Here is a 17,468-nt window from a genome sequence, read left to right on the forward strand (position 1 = left end):
CTATCTTTTATGCAAAAGTGTATTGAGAAGACCTCATAAGGAGTCACTCTGCAGTTTGCTGCTAGCTTTAAATGGGTATAGCAAACATGTTGATGACCTCAGATAAAAGCATAATTTAACCTACATACTGCGTGTTATATGTGGTGTAAAGTCTACTCTCTGAAAAATGAGTGACCAGTGTAGCGAATTTAAATCAAGGATGATTTCCTCCACTTTCTTAGTTTTAGACTTATTTTCAAAAATGTTTTTGTAGTTCCTGCCAGTCCATTAATTCTGGAGATGTTATTTAGGTGATATAAGACCAACTGATACTTTCCTTATTTATCTAAGTCTATCACTACACCAGATTTGAATCTAATTCCACATTTGTAAAAAAATAAATAATTTCTGTCAAGACAAAAAAAGGTGGTAGAGGCCTAAAATGATTAAAATGTTTGCAAATGTATCTGAAGTAATACCTGGCAAACAAAAAATTGCAAAGTAATGCAATTGCTTAACACTATTGCTTTCTATTTGTAAGAGAAACTCATGACATAGGTGAAACATATTATTTACTTCTAATTTAGGATTATAATCTTCTTTCTGTTGCTCTGTAGTATAACATACCTATATAATGCACTGATGGCTGCGGTTTGGCAAAGATGTTTGGATGCATTTACAAAGTACTAGAGTTCCTACAATGAGTTCTGGGTCTGCCAGGGGTCTTCTCCAACAACAACATTGATGTGAAAGGAGGGAATTCTAAACCGGTACCTAATTCACCTCTGTTGACTTATATTGATGCAGAGGAGCAGTGGCTTATTCTGACCTTCACCCTGGAGGATGGAAAACGGACTCTGCCTCAATTAAAGGAGTTCATGTGTTTTGGGATCTTCTTCATGATTAGTGACTTGGTTGAAGCCAGAACTGTGGTTCTAGATTAAAACCATGGCTGCTGTAATTTGGCCTCTCCTGTTTTTTAAAAAGGAAAATAGAAAAGAAAGGGGTGGTCAAAAGTACAAGTTGTTGACAGAACATCTCACACAAAAGTGGCTAAAATAAGTATTGTATTAATACTCAAATATAAAGTCTATTGTTTTACCCTTCAAAGTCTTCACTATGTCACAAACCGCCGTCTTAGGGAGCTTCTCCAGTTGGCTCTGCAACCCCCAACCAGCACTTCCCTTTAACATGTTTCGAGGGAAACATCAGGAGGCTTTGTCTTTATACTTCACTCCTCCATATCCTTTTAAACATCCATCTTCTGTGTTGATTTACGTGTGTCAGTACCTGTTGCCACAGAAACCCCCTTATAGTATGTCCCAAACAATAATGACAGATGTGTCAAATTATTTTAATACAAGTTCATCTGGCTGTCAGTCACTTGCTCTCCTATCATACAACCACCACTGAAAGATTATCTTTATGCAGTTTCCATCCGTTTTCTGCTTATCAGCCCTAAATCACTCAAGACGGAAAGGAAAGATAATTGTGGATATAAGGAAAACAAATGGCCTCTTGAAACGAAATCCTGCTACTTCTGTCCATGCAAGTGTATTTTTTGTGAAATGCAGACCTAAATGCTTTATTCACACAGAGCTTTTTGATAAATGGGTGGATTAAGTATAGTTTGCCTCATTTGGGGGATTTACTTTTTTTTTTTTTTTTTGGGAAAGGGTATTTCCTGATGTTTCTGATCATCAGATTTTTTTCAGACAAAGATACTGAAGTTCATTTTGGGATGAATAAAGTATTGTTGAATTTTATTTAATAATCCAACTAAAAAGAAAAGTAGTTTTATGAGCATGTAGTGAGTCGTTAGAACTGTGGACAAGTATAGGTAGAGCTATCCACCACAAACAGAGAATTAAGTTTAACAGTGGTGAACCATTCCAGATGTGCACAGTTAACCAAAATGATCAAGTGTTGAAGAAGGAACCAAGATCAAGTAAGCAGTTGCATACTTGGATTCTTGCAGAGGGTTGACACACTAACCAGTTCAGGTTATATAGTGTCCTAGTCAAAGGTTGGATTATGATCCAAAAAGTTAATTTAAACTTAAAATCCAAGTTTGAGGAGGAAAAGACAGCAACACAATAAACCTGAAAGATAAACCTAGACCCTTATTCAGTTGCAAAATATATATTTTAGGTTTATTAAGGAAAACATTTTTTTTACAACACTATATCTTTTCCTCTGCAAATGTTACAGACTGATGCATGTACTATCATATATCACAACCACTATAAGTTTTTACATTCATGCAGATTTTTGCACAGTCTCTGTCTTAGTCACTTAACATGCTGCTGTCATTTTTGCACATCTCTGGTGTAGGTGCTATTTTTTTCACATATCCATTACTGTAAAAATGTCCACAGCTGTAAATTGAATATTTATTCTCTAGATGCTGATCTAAAAAGAAGTTCCAGAGATTAAGAATAAAATAATTCTTTTGAACCTCATGTTTGTCTCGTGTCCTCAAATATGTTGTGGCCTGGGTGGTCGTAACAGATGCATAGTATTTGTATGGTTAAAAACACTGTGTAGTACAGTATTATATTTGTTTATTTTCTTAACTCTGTCACTTATTCTGTTATTTTTATACACTTTTTAAGGTCCAAATTTGTGTGACTACTTTTTTCCCCATTGTGGGACATTAAAGGGATTTTCTATTCTATTCTATTCTATTCTATTCTATTCTATTCTATTCTATTCTATTCTATTCTATCATGGCAAACAGTTAACACTGTGATCTCAGTCTTTGATTTTTTTGGTTATATCTGCTTTGCCACGCAGCAAGACAGCATTCCCATTACAGCAGAAGTACATCATGGCATAATTGGGAGGATTCCTATTAGCTGGATCGGGACAAAATATGTTCAGCCTCCGATGATTTTCACAATTACTCTTTTCTGTAACTTTAGGATTTGTTATTTATTTCCCAATGGCTGTGAACAACTAATGAAAGAACAGACGCATACACACAAAGTACTTCTAACTTTTAATAAAAAAAGAATACAATAATTTCCACTAAATTTAATGCAGACTATCTGTTAAACAACACAAATGCTGCTAAAAAGAGATGCTGCCAAAAGACATTTGGTTTATCCTGCGCAAAGACTCCTCTTTATTTTCTCTTTTTTGTTCAGTGCTGCACTGCTTCACCATTAAATCTATGAATTCCAGTTTAAATATATGGATTTAATGTGATGGTTTCTGTCTCTGCAGGGAAATGAGCTAAGAAAGGTTCTTCTCACTCGCTACTTTGGAAATCAAAAGCTGCACTCCAAGTCGGAGGGTGGGAGTGGAAACAGCTCTTCGGGATCCTTTGTCAAACAGTCGTCCGGAGGTACAGAGAAACCCCAAATAAACTCAGCAGACACTGAAATAACTGCTCTCTGCAGGGGGAGCAAAGGCAGCTAACATGACAGCATGCTTCCAAGAAGATGCGCTATTTAGAAAATATAGACAGATTTTATTTAGATCCATTAAAAACACTTTCTGTGGCACTGTATACATACATTTGTATTCAGCGTAAGCATGCTTTTGAATGTTGAGGCAATTTCATTTTTTATCTTTGAATAACTAAACAGATCAGTAAAATGTTAAGTGACTTCTAAAATATATTAGGCTTAACTGGCACATCAGTTAAACTTTGTAAAAAGGATAGCTCTTTTTTTTCAGTTTCATTTTTTTCTTTACTTGAATTAAGTTTCTCAGTTTTTATGCGAAAGATTTTAGATTAAGTAATTTTTCAGTGCATTGAATTGAATCAATAACAATAGAATTAATCTGTTCTTATGTCATAGTGGTTTAAGAAGTGGCGGCCTAGTGATTAGGACATAGAGATTGGAATCCTAAGGTTCTGAGTAAGAGCACCACTCCCACAGACTGCAACTCTGGGTTCCTGAGCAAGACCCTTAACCCCTGATTGCTCCCCTGGCGCCCCACGATGGCAGCCCAATGCTCCCCAAGGGGATGGGTTAAATGCAGAAGTAAATTTCTCCAATATGGGATCAATAAAGTTAAATTAGTATAAATTAATTATTATATAGGCTATCATCTACAATTTCCAATATATGCTGATAGAAACTCAATGCTTCTTTTAAAAGTTTATTTAACTCATTGGTTAATTTTACATGCGTCACTTATTTCTATACCTTTTGTTGTTGACTTTTGTTCCCTGTTTTAGTGATATTACTCGATCATCCTTTCCTAACATTCTACAGTAGATAATAATAATAATAATAATAATAATAATAATAATAATAATAATAATAATGATAGAAGCTGGTACCCCTCTTATCTTTCTGTCGGCATAATTTGATCAACATGATTGTTTCATTGTCTCTAGTGGATACATGTCGTTCTGTTTTAACCTCTTTGTTAAACCTGACTTTATAAAAAGTTCTGCATGAATAAAGTTTGATTGATTCATTCATGAATTTTGAGAAACAAATGAATAGACCAAGTATAGTTTTTATGTATAGATGAGGGCAGATGACTAATTACAGTATGTAGATACCTGTACGCTGTCTGCTTCACAGGCGTTTCCTTAAGCAGTTTCTAGATCTAAATTTAATATAACCATCTCTTAGTTAACCATTTTCTGTTGCAAAAACGTTTCATTCTTTTCATTTATTCTCTGCTGAAGGTTCTGCCTCACTGGACACTGACAAGCCAGGCAGCAGCATGGTGGAGATCCAGTGCCTCTTGGATAAGGTTGGGGCAACAGAGCTGGTGATCCACCTCATAGTCAACACAAAGAACGATCGAGTGTTCGAAGAGAGCATTTTGCTTGGCATTGCTCTTCTGAAGGGAGGAAACACACAGATTCAGGTGGGACCCATAGATGTCCATCCCCATTGTTGCCGATCTCTGTGTAGGACATGCCTCCTTATCATTGCTCTCCTTCCAATCCAGAACTCCTTCTACAACCAACTGTATAAGCAGAAGAATTCAGAAAAGTTCTTCAAGGTTTTTTACGACCGCATGCGCTTGGCCCAGCAGGAGATCCGATCCACGGTGTCCGTTAACATGTTTGATTTCAGCTCCAGGAAAAGGGAAGATGACAGCAATTTCTGCAGCACCAGATTTAGAAAAGGTAAAGCCAAGGAATGATGGGAGGTCATATTTGTAGAGGACGTTGACATGTTTCCCCCGTAGTTCTTTATTAAAATAGCCTATTTGAACCTCAGACATGTTTCTAAATGACAGTCTGCTGCGAACGCTATCAATAAAGTGTGATAAAGATTTTTGCAAAGACCAAAATGTTTTGTCAGGGAAGTGAAACACTGGTAGATATGCAGCTAGTAATAACTCAAAAGGCTACATCTTTATCTAATCATGTATAATTGCATTTGTGTTGTATATAAATTCTCATAGGATTCAGTGATGTTTGTTCCCAGATTTAAAAAATATGAAACAGTACACTGTGTTTTAATTACCTCTGCAGTGCACTGTGTGTAATCTCCTACCACAATCCTAACGACACTTTCAGAACCAATATTTGTACCAAATTGTTAAAAGGCCACATTTAAGTGAAAAGCTTAGTCATTTAAGGTCGTGTCCTGAGATCAGACAGACATTACCATAGAAACAATTATTCTTTTACACTGTGTGAGGTCTTGAGGTTCAGCTCAGCTTTTTTTCCCCTTTTTTTTTTGTAATACAGCAGTGGTGGATAAATCTCAAATGTTTTTGACTGCTCTCCTTATAGACTGTTGTTTCGAGTTCATGCAGTCACATGTCAAAGGCCGTGTGATACCCCACACCACAGGATTCACAAAAGCTCATTGTGTCTAGATTTGGTGGTTTTAAGCTGCATCACCCCACTTAACTGTGCCTCACTTGTAAAAAGGCCAATTATGTATCCCTTATTTTATTATGACTGATTTAATGCCTGAAAGGGTAAATGCTCCCCTTTTTTTTCACCTACATCAGTTTACAAAATTCCCCCTTTGCTGATTGCCACCATGATATCCACTTTATCATTGCTTTGCAGGGAAAGACCCTAGCCTTTATATGAAAGAAGATATGCGAGGGCAGCTGAGAGAAGCCTCGTCAGCCACGTCCAAAGCCATCTCCTCCTACAGAAATGAACTGGACCCAGATCTGGAATTTCTTGGCCAGAACCATGAGGCAATTGGAGCCGAAGAGCTTGAAGAAGAACCTGAGATGAGCTGGTCAATCACTGTCATGAAACCCCTCTTGCGATTCCTCCAGCTGCTCTGTGAAAATCACAATTCAGATCTTCAGGTGCTAAAAGCAGTCCAAGAACAACAGATTTATTTTTGGTTTTAAAACGGGAAATAATTTAAAGTTTGACATCTGCTTACATCTCCAGAACTTCCTCCGCTCTCAGCACAATAAGACCAACTACAATTTGGTGTGTGAGACGCTTCAGTTTTTGGACTGCATTTGTGGGAGCACCACTGGAGGTCTGGGGCTGCTGGGACTGTACATCAATGAGAACAATGTGGATCTTGTGCGCCAGACCCTAGAAACCATCACAGAGTACTGCCAGGGACCCTGCCATGAAAACCAGGTATGGCATTATCAAGGAAAGTTCTGTGTTTAGACCTTGAAACTTTCTCTCTCCTCTTCTTCTCCTGAGAAGAGATCACTGAGAAGGCGTGTAAATCACATCCATCATGGCGATTCAATTCAGTATCGATTTCCTGACCCAACCATTTGATTATTTTCGATAATCAAGAATACCCCATGATACGATTTGAATGTTTCAAATTTGAAATAAATCAATGAAAGCTATAATATCGTTATGCATTTTATTTGAGAAACAACAGCAGATAACAGAAGTAGAAAAGTTGTACTCTACCTTGGCCTATTAAAACCTCATTCACTGAAAAATACTAATGCCCCTGCGTTATATATTCTGAAAGGATTTGAATTAAAAAATACTGCACAAAATCAGTGCAATGAGTGCAATTCAATACCTCGGCTCCAGAGTGTCGACATCCCCGCCCCCTCCTCAGACGCTCAGCTGCTCCTCTTCCAAATTGTAGCTGACCGCAGACAGTGCTGCAGACAGGAGGCCGTCTTGTTTTGTTTTAATGGCCGGAATTGCGGAAAACAACTCGTGATGTCTGACCAGCTAGAAGAGCGAGGTGCGCGAGAACGCTGGGACCCTTTTTCCACCTGGATCCCCGCTGTTTTTCAGTCATGTCCCACTTCCTCCTCGCCTTGGCCGTATCTAGACCCACAGTGTGTAGCACAGACCATGCTTCAATATTGAGCATAAATCAAAAATGTCTGTGTCAAGCTCACTGTGACACACTGCTACAAGAGTATAATCAGGACCGAGGCAGGAGGGTAAAATATGTGTAGCGCCACCGCAGCACGGGAGTGATAATTACGCCCAGGAGCAAATGGATAAAAATAGACCGGAGGAAAAAATAAACATGAATCGATACTGTTGGATCGATGGATCGATACAAAACGATTATTATTTACACCCCTACTCAGGATAAACTCTTTAAATAACACTTCATGATGTATATGTCTTAAAGGTATAGTGGAGAATTTTCTCAAATTTTTAAAAAGACATGCAAAATGCACATGAGCAACCCTGTACCCGCTCCCGAGAGGGAACGCCTGTTAAACATGTGCGAGAGCATGCACAGGCCCATTTCTCCTCATGCACGCTCTGTTTAAAAGTTGCTGTTTGCATCGCTCACACAAGCTTACTTTCCAAAAGATTTGTAATATTTCCACTATGTCAGACTCACCACTAGTAAGTAAAAAAAGGGGGTCGAGCACGTAGGACGGCCTTACATAAACGTATCACCAGAATGATTGACAATTAGGAGGACACTTATTTTGATGATCCACCCGGGAAAAAGAACATCCACTGTAACTTTAAATAACCATGAGACATGGCAACAGATTTCTACAAAAATTGTAATCTTTCTCAGTCTAGAGAAGTTGCTCAGTGTTGCAGAATGCAGCTGCTTACCAACAAGGCTCACATGTCATTGGAGTGGCCCCGAATCATAGTTAAAGAAGCACTATGCCACATCATCACATCACGTTATTAGATCAAGGATACCGCTCTTATTTCATTCCAAAATCTTTGCCATGTACATAATGAAGATTGCTTTTTATCCTGACATAAGGAGCTGTCCTAATTAGATAAACTGCTTGAGAATATATTAGCTTTGACATACAACATGCAGGTGATATTAGGGTTCTATTTCATCCCTACTGACCGCCAGAGGGCGGTGCTGAAAGCACTGAATGTTCCCTTCGGGCATGCGCAGTTCGAGTAATTATACCAACAGAGTCACACCTGTGACACCGGATGACCACTCAGAAGCTATATAGCCTGGTGTCATCCTTTGCTCTGCTCCTACAGAATCTTCTCGCAAAAGCAAGGATTCTGAGTGACAGAGAAGCTCTGGCGGTCATCCGGGATTCATAGAACCGTAGTTACATACGTAACTTTCGTTCTATTTCATCCCTACTGACCGCCAGAGGGCGGTGCTGAAAGCACTGAATGACTAATGCCAACGATGTCACAAGGAATCCTGAGCACATACCTCCCAGTGTGAATAACTTCACTGCCGAAGTTATATACGGCTAACGTAGTTAGCTTCTTTAGTTTGTTGGTGTTATACCTGGTGACGGCAGCGGTTTTCGCCCCCTCTCCCAGTATATTCCCTACTTTTGCATCCCTTTTTTCACCGGTCTGCGCTGCTATAATTACTGACGGCCGCGGTTTTCGCCCCCTCTCCCAACCAAGTGTGGTCTACTTCGTTTGCCGAAGTTGGAGACGGCTAACGTTGTTAGCCTTTTTTGGTTTGTTTGCAGCCTTCTTCATCGGTCTGCTTAGTTATAAATGGCAGCGTTTTCGCCCCCTCTCCCAATATCAACCTTTTTTTGCAGCCTTTTCGTTGGTCTGCTCTCTTAATTTGTGACGGCAGCGTTTATCGCTCCTACTCCCTACTTAAGTTGCCATACAGCTAACGTTGTTAGCTTTTTTTGTTTATTGCTTTTATACCTGGTGACGGTAGCGGTTCTCGCCCCCTCTCCCAGTATCGGCTGCCTTGTGTCCGCAGCCTCTCTTGTTTTATCCGCTATAATTGGTGACGGCAGCGTTGTTCGCTCCTACTCCCAACTTAAAGTTTCCATACAGCTAACGTTGTTAGCTTTTTTGGTTTATTGGTTTTATACCTGGTGACGGTAGCGGTTCTCGCCCCCTCTCCCAGTATCGGCTGCCTTGTGCTCGCAGCCTCTTTCGTTTCTCTGCTGTAATTGGTGACGGCTGCGTTTGCGCCCCCTCTCCCGATTTTCGATAACTTTCTGTTCTTTAAGCCTTGTCGGCCTTCGACATGGATGGCTCTCACAGCTGCATAGATTGTGGGGCTGCCCTGCAGGCAGAGGATGGCCACGACCTGTGCCCTACCTGCCTTGGACATGAGCACCTTTTGGAGGCGCTGTCTGAGAACCCCTGTATGAACTGCAGCTTTATGCCCCATGCAGTGAGGGTGGCCCGGTTGGCCCAGTTGTGCCCCCAGGAGGGCTTGGACCTTCCGCCCTCTGGGCAGGTGGTTCCCCCCAAGCGTTCTAAGCGCCGTGGTGGGACCACAGCATCTGTGCCCCTCCCCCGGAGGAAGCGGGCCAAACCTGACCAGGGCCTGTCCACAAGGGTGGAGCAGTTGTCAGCAGAGCTGGCAGAGATGAAGTCCTTGTTGCAGACACGGCAATCTGATCCCTCGCTCCCAGTGGTTGGGCTCTCTTCCCCACCAATGCCCGAGCTGGTTATAGAGGATGACGTTATCTCTCTGGCTGCTTCCGCTTCTCATTTTAGAGATGAGGAGGAGGCAGGGTCCTCTCAAGCCTCTGAGGCTGGTTCATTTTCATCTCAGAGTGCGGTTGGAGAGGCCGGTGACGGTTCCATGCGGGAGGTCATGTCTATGGCCCTGAAGCAGCTGCAGCTGGAACTCCCACAAGGAGAGGCATCCAGCTCTGGCAGTGCTTTTTTCAGACGTGGAAGGGCTCCTACTCCTTTTTCTGTACCTCCATCAGAGGAGTACCTGAAGGAGTTACACGCCTGTTGGCGGGAACCGAGAGCGCTGTCGCGTCTCTCCTCGGATGGTCGTGTATTAGCTGCCATGCATGAGTCAGTGAAGGCCGGCCTGGACCGTATGCCAGCAATTGAACCAGCTGTTGCTTCACTGATTGTGTCACCAGATGAAGCCCTGCGTCCTGATGTCCGGTGCCCGCGGACTCAATGTCGGGTTACAGATGACCTCCTCTGTAAGGCGTACAATGCAGGAGCGCGTGCTGGCCGCCTTGGCAATTCCCTGGCGCACCTCATGTTTGCCCTGTCTGCATCTGTTCAGGACACTGGTGGTGCAAGTGCGGCGATTGGTTATAGTGACGCAGCGCTGCAGGCCTTCGCGCTGATGACCAGAGAGCTTGGACGGGTCATGTCTTTCCTTGTCCAAGCTCGTAGACAGGTCTGGTTGGCACAGTCTCCTCTGACTGAAGCATGCCGTAGGACCCTCAGGGGTGTCCCGGTTGTACCAGGGGAGCTGTTTGGATCAGCTGCCTTGGAGGCGCTGGAACGGACTGCTCAGGCACGTCAGACTAGCCAGCAGCTTTCCGGCCTTCGCAGGAGCATACCTGCCTTTCCCCAGCGTTCGGGCCGCCCTGCCACTACCCCCAGCGTTCAGCCACGACCTCAGACCGGTGGCAGACCTGTTGGTTCCTATCCCCATGATGTGCGGCAGAGACCGAGAAGGGACTTTCGTGAGCCAGTCTGCCGCCCTGTTAGACAGACCCGGGCCTCAAATCCTGGACGCCCTCCCCCCAGAGCCCCCAGGGGCCGTGGGGATAGAAGATGATGCCACCGGGCCAGCCGTCGGACATTTTTCCCATCAGCAGCTGAATTTCTGGGCTGCTCATGCCGTAGATCCATGGGTGGTTGCCACCTTAACCAATGGCTACAGGCTCCAGTTCCGACGGCGGCCCCCCCTCTCACACCGGGTCAAGATGACTGTCATCACAGACCCGGTGAAATCTCAGGCGCTAGACCAGGAGCTTTCCGCGCTCCTGGGCAAGGGGGCAATCGAGTCTGTAGATCCTCTGCAGCAACCCAGAGGCTACTACTCCACATACTTCCTTGTGGCCAAGAAGACCGGCGGTTTTCGCCCCATTTTAGATCTAAGGGGACTGAATCGGTACCTGAAGGTCCTTCCCTTCCACATGCTCACCATAACAGAGGTCCTTCAGACCATTGTGGCGGGAGATTGGTTTACATCAGTAGATCTGACAGACGCCTACTTTCACGTGCCTATTGCGGCAGAACATCGCCGTTTTCTCAGGTTCGCCTATCGGGGGCGCCATTGGCAATTCCGGGTGCTCCCATTCGGGCTCTCCCTTTCCCCGAGGGTGTTTACTCGATGCGTGAAAGCAGCCCTCTCTCCTCTACAGGCCTCCGGAGTCAGGATTCTGCCATACCTGGACGATTGGCTTCTTTGTGCACCCTCTCAGGTAGCTGCCTCTCGGGATACGTCCCAGCTTCTACTTCATGTGTCAATGTTAGGCCTCAAAGTCAACTTGGCAAAGAGTTGTCTGGTTCCATCTCAGACAACCACCTTTCTTGGGATGCATCTGGACTCTGCTACCATGATGGCCCGTCCATCTGTTCACAGGGTGGACGACATACTCCAGCTTGTCCGTCGATTCAGACTGGGCAGGGAGTTTCCCTACATCACCTTCCTGCGAATGCTGGGCAAACTGACATCAGTCACTCGTGTCGTGCCCTTAGGGCTGCTCCTTCTGCGTCCTTTGCAGCGATGGCTCAACAGCTTTCGCCTAGACGCCAGGCTGCACAGGCATCGCAGGCTAATGGTGACCAGGAGCTGCCTCCATGCCCTAGCTCCTTGGCGAGACGGGACCCTTTTGTCCAGTGGTGTTCCAATGGGGCTAGTAGTGTGTCGAAGGGAGGTGGTCACCACGGATGCCAGCCTCATGGGCTGGGGTGCCGTGTGGCAACACAGAGCTGTTCGGGGTCTCTGGGACCCAAGGGAGCGCACCGAACACATAAATGTGCTGGAGCTGCGGGCTGTGCACATGGCCCTCAGGTGCCTTCTGCCCCACCTAGAGGGAAGGCACGTGCTGATTCGGACAGACAACACCTCTGTTGTTTATCATATAAACCACCAAGGTGGCACCAGGTCAGCACGTCTCTTGAAGGTGTCGAGGGATCTCCTGGAATGGGCGTTTCCCCGTCTGTGTACCCTGCGCGCAGCGTATCTGCCAGGATGGCAGAACCAGGTTGCAGACTCTCTATCCCGCCAGGCACCTGCTCCGGGAGAGTGGTCTCTTCACCCCGACGTAGTGCGCATAATCTGGAACCTCTTTGGGCAGGCAGAGGTAGATCTGTTCGCCACAGAGGAGTCGACCCATTGCCCCCTATGGTATTCCCTAACCGGGATGGCGGGCGCACTGGGCCAGGATGCACTGGCTCATCCATGGCCGCAGGTTCTCCTGTATGCCTTTCCACCCCTCTCACTGATTTGGCCGACTCTACGGAGGGTTCTCGAGCAGGGCCACAGAGTGTTGCTGGTAGCTCCGTTCTGGCCAGCGCGGCCGTGGTTCCCGCTGCTTTGGAGTCTGTGTCACAGTACTCCATGGCGTCTTCCAGCAAGGAGGGATCTGCTGTCTCAGTTGGGGGGACAGATATGGCACCCCAACCCTCAACGTCTCCAGCTGTGGGCATGGCCCCTGGGAGGCTGACTGGGTGTTCAGACACCGTGAGACACACCGTATTGAGTGCTAGGGCTTCCTCCACTCGGCTGCAGTATGCTAACAGATGGCGCCTCTTTTCTCAGTGGTGCTCTGCCCACAATGAGAACCCGCTTTCCTGCTCGGTGCCCACTATTTTGGAGTTCCTCCAGTCTCTCCTTGATAAGGGCCGCTCTCCTTCAACCCTTAAAGTGTATGTTGCAGCAATTTCATGTCTTCACCGAACTGTTGACAACCGTACAGTGGGGCGCCATGAACTGGTTTCACTTTTTCTGCGTGGTGCTCGTAGGTTGTGCCAGCGGCCAGCCCCACGAGCCCCAGATTGGGATCTGCCGTTGGTTCTCACAGCTCTGTGCCACCCTCCATTCGAGCCTTTGGCACAAGCAGAACTCAAGTGGCTTTCCTGCAAGACTGCTTTCCTGATGGCTATCGTCTCAGCTAAGAGGGTCAGCGAGCTACATGCTCTTTCTGTCAGCCCTAGGTGTATCAGGTGGAATCCAGATGGCTCTGGTGTTACCCTGTGGCCTAATACTGCGTTTGTGCCTAAGGTGTTGTCTCCTTTTCACCGTAACCAGCCATTGCGGCTCGCTCGGTTTCAGCCTCAATCTGGTACAACTGAGAATGAGTCTGAGTTGTTGTGCCCAGTAAGAGCGTTGGAGGCATACATTGCAGCCACCGCCAATTTGAGACGCTCGGACCAGCTTTTTCTATGCTATGGGGGTCCAAGGTTAGGCTGTCCTCTTTCTAAACAGCGTCTGTCCCATTGGATTGTGAGTGTCATCTGCCACGCCTACGCTGCAGGTCACTGCTCCCTGCCAGTCGGTGTGAGAGCACATTCCACCAGGAGCGTCACCGCTTCCTGGGCTGCTTTGAGAGGGGTTCCGCTGGAAGCTATATGTGCTGCTGCTTCATGGGCTTCCCCAACCACCTTCACCAGGTTCTACAGTGTCAATGTGGCTGCCCCTCATCCCCTGGGTCAGGTCCTTTTACAAGGTTCTGCTGGGCCTCCTCTGTGAGGTATGTGCTCAGGATTCCTTGTGACATCGTTGGCATTAGTCATTCAGTGCTTTCAGCACCGCCCTCTGGCGGTCAGTAGGGATGAAATAGAACGAAAGTTACGTATGTAACTACGGTTCTATGAATCCCGGATGACCGCCAGAGCTTCTCTGTCACTCAGAATCCTTGCTTTTGCGAGAAGATTCTGTAGGAGCAGAGCAAAGGATGACACCAGGCTATATAGCTTCTGAGTGGTCATCCGGTGTCACAGGTGTGACTCTGTTGGTATAATTACTCGAACTGCGCATGCCCGAAGGGAACATTCAGTGCTTTCAGCACCACCCTCTGGCGGTCATTCCGGGATTCATAGAACCGTAGTTACATACGTAACTTTCGTTTCACAGACTCACACGTCATCAATTAGAATAATCCTAAGAGCCTGTTGATGATTTTTATTTGACATAATTTCAAACAGAGAGACATTTTAAAGCACTTCTGTCTCTTTTTCTATCATTATGGCTTAAAGAAAATGTAGACCAACGTTTTCCATTTTACAGGAGATCAAGAGATTGATAAGAAAAGATAAGACACTTCTGATCAAAATTTCAAGAACAGTTCAATACATGTATGAATTTGCATTTTGCACTGTGGGGTCTAAAGAAGGTCATAAGTAGAGCTTCAAAATGGAAAATATATAAGAAATAAGAACAAGAAACTAAATGTTTTCAGTAGATTGTAGTTGTTAGAACTGTAAATATACAGTCACGTGTTTATATTACTGTTTTTATGTATTTTTTTACTATTTTCAAGGCTGCACTATAAAAGAAAGAAATTGTCAAGAGAGCTGTTTTTAACAATATTTCTTTTTGTTTACACTTGTGTATACAAAATGACAAAATAAAATCTAAGATAATTCATAAAAAAAAAAAAAACTAATGAACTCAAATAAGCTGTTCATCAATTCATCAAAGGTTTAAAATCCTAAAACCCTCCTAAAACTAAAATGAAAGTTTTAAGAACTCACTCATTAATATGTACCTGCACTATTATTTTTTTATCCCTTCATAAAATCATTTTGGCATGCTTGGTCCATTGCTGCCAAGTGGGAATGTTGCTCTCCTGGAAAAAAGTCGTAGTCAGATGGTTGCTGTGGACTGTAGCATTGTCCTGCTGAAAAAACCCCATCATTACCACACAGACGAGGGCCCTCAGTCGTGAGGGATGTCTGCTGCAACAACTCCACATAGCTGGTGTTGGATGCCCATGCACAACCTGAAGAGGGAAAAAAACACCCAGCTTATAATAGCGGCCCCTCCACTGTGCTTGAAAACTTCTCAGGTGGCATCTTCTCGTCATCCCAGAAAGCCATTAAGGACCTATGAGAATGCCATGGACAAACAGCAATAGATCACATGTCACCCCAAATCATCACTAACTGCAGACTTCTGACTGGTCCTGGTCCTAATGTCCTCTAAACAGACGTTAAAGCTCCAAGCCTACAGACCAGTTCCGTGAAACAGTTAAATCCAGTGTGTGGTAAAAAGTAATTTACCTCTGGGATTATTAAAGTATGTCTGATTCTGATTTCATGTATATCTTTTTTACTCAGCAGTATTTTGCTCACAACAAGCACACCATATATGAATTCAATTCAGTTTATTTATATATTGCCAATTCAATAAGATCATAGTCAAATTGATTCAAAGTTTTCTATCTAAGGAAGAACAAGTTGATTGCATCGACTCATTGACTCAAAGGCAATCCCTCACACTAAGCATGCTTGTAGCAACTGTGGAGAGAGAACTCCCTAGGAAAAAAACCTCCAGCTGAACCAGGCTCAGTGTGAGCCACCATCTGCCAAGGCCGTCTGGGGTTCAAGGAGACAGAAGCAGACATGGCAAAAGAAGCAGAGATTCCAAAGGCAACCGCCAACCAGCTCCATAGGCGGCCCCATCCAGGGAACACACAGCCAGGCAGACGAGCTCCCAGCCAGCTCCCATGTGAGAGGATGAAGAGCGAACATCCAGCCAGTCACAATCAGAGAAACAGGACTACACTGAAAAACAGGCCGAGCTCAAACATCTATCTACAAAGGCGTTGATGGCAGCAGCACAGCTGATATTTCTCTTCAGGATGGTGTCACAGCAAAACAGGAACAGACAAGGTGAAGCTGAAAAAGCAGAGAGAGAGCAGTGTTAGAGATTGAACTAAAAAATTCTGCAAAGTTGGAGAATAGAGATAGAATGAGGCAGAATGATGAAAAAGGGGTCCCTATGTCCTCCAACAGTCTAAGCCTATAGCAGCATAACTGTAGAGGTAGCTTAGGAGTAATACTCTGCATCAGCTGTTTACAGAGGTGTCAAGTAACGAAGTACAAATACTTCGTTACTGTACTTAAGTACAATTTTTAGGTATCTATACTTTACTCAATTACTTGTTTTTCTTCCTACTTCTGACTTCTACTCATTACATTTTCACACAAGTATCTGTACTTTCTATTCCTGACATTTTTAAAACAAACGTTACTCGTTACTCTTGGCTTCGGTTTAATGTTTATAAATATTTATTTCAGTTCTTGAGCACCATCCAATGCAGCTCATTGGCACCATCCACATCTAGTGAAAACTAGTGTAATTGGATGAGTGATATAACGCAAACACTCATTGGTTAGCTAAAAGAAATCATCAGAAGCAAGCAGGTGTTCTTCAAACTGCCAATGTGAATTGTCTATGCCATGCTACAATGTTGGATTCAGAAAAAGATGTTGAAATGTTTGAAAGGTCGGACACAGGCGACAGCGTATCGGGAGACGGGGACCAACAAGACCTCCCTCATCCTTGGCCCTACCTCAAACAATTTTTCGAAATTGTCGTGGAATTGAGCTTTTACTTCATAGTGGTATCTGGCTGTTTATTTTTAAGGTTACTTTATACTTTTATACTTTCAGTAGTTTTTGGAGCACATACTTTTTCACTTTTACTTGAGTAAAGAGGTCAACATGATACTTCAACTTTTACCAAAGTGTTTTTAAACTGCAGTATCTATACTTCTACTTAAGTAACAAATGTGTGTACTTTTGACACCACTGGCTGTTTAGGACTGGGGTGCATGTTGTACTTTTCAAACAAGGAAATGTGCATCACTCTCTTCGTAGCCAGATACTTACAACCAAGCAAATATTGTCCTGCGACATCACCGAGCGCTCTGATCAGTTAAAGATGCAAAACAAATAATTAAATGTACAAAAAGTGAGCATTCTCCTATGACATAATGGATTACAGCGAATGAGTTGATGATCCTCAAAAACACATTAGTTACTGCTACTCGCTAATCTAAATCAAACATGAGTTTTACTTATTCATACTGTTAAACACTGGTTTTATTTTTTTTTTTTTTTTTCAATTTTAAATAGTTTTTTAATAGTACGTTCTCATTTTGTTTGAGGTTTAACTTTTTATGTTTCTTTACTGTAGACATGCATAGCAAAACATGAGTCCAATGGCATTGACATTATTATTGCGCTGATTGTGAACTCCATCAACCCCCTTGGAGAGAATCGACTAGACCTGGTATTGGATCTAAAGGTGAGGAGCAGCCCTTTATTATCAGAAGCCTGCTTGTTAGTACTGCAATGCTTTTATGGTGTTCTTCAGCAGAGACTGTTAAAATGTAAATGGTTTAACTTCAAGGTAGGGCTGAATCTAACGATTATTTAGCAA

At 43.8% G+C, this 17,468-nt stretch overlaps 1 protein-coding gene across 1 annotated transcript in view; it reads left to right on the forward strand.

Moving 5' to 3' along the window:
- itpr2 (inositol 1,4,5-trisphosphate receptor, type 2) overlaps positions 1-17,468 on the forward strand; it is a 110,112-nt gene that overhangs the window by 59,692 nt on the left and 32,952 nt on the right. The window contains exons 38-43 of the mRNA XM_038299888.1: positions 3,208-3,328; positions 4,634-4,818; positions 4,903-5,083; positions 5,984-6,237; positions 6,326-6,526; positions 17,223-17,333. Coding sequence (XP_038155816.1) covers positions 3,208-3,328; positions 4,634-4,818; positions 4,903-5,083; positions 5,984-6,237; positions 6,326-6,526; positions 17,223-17,333 — 1,053 coding nt within the window. The remainder of the gene's footprint in view (positions 1-3,207; positions 3,329-4,633; positions 4,819-4,902; positions 5,084-5,983; positions 6,238-6,325; positions 6,527-17,222; positions 17,334-17,468) is intronic.

The sequence above is a fragment of the Cyprinodon tularosa genome, unplaced genomic scaffold (genome assembly GCF_016077235.1).
Source record: "Cyprinodon tularosa strain WSP-4 unplaced genomic scaffold, ASM1607723v1 ctg44, whole genome shotgun sequence".
In the NCBI taxonomy this organism is placed as follows: Eukaryota; Metazoa; Chordata; class Actinopteri; order Cyprinodontiformes; family Cyprinodontidae; genus Cyprinodon; species Cyprinodon tularosa.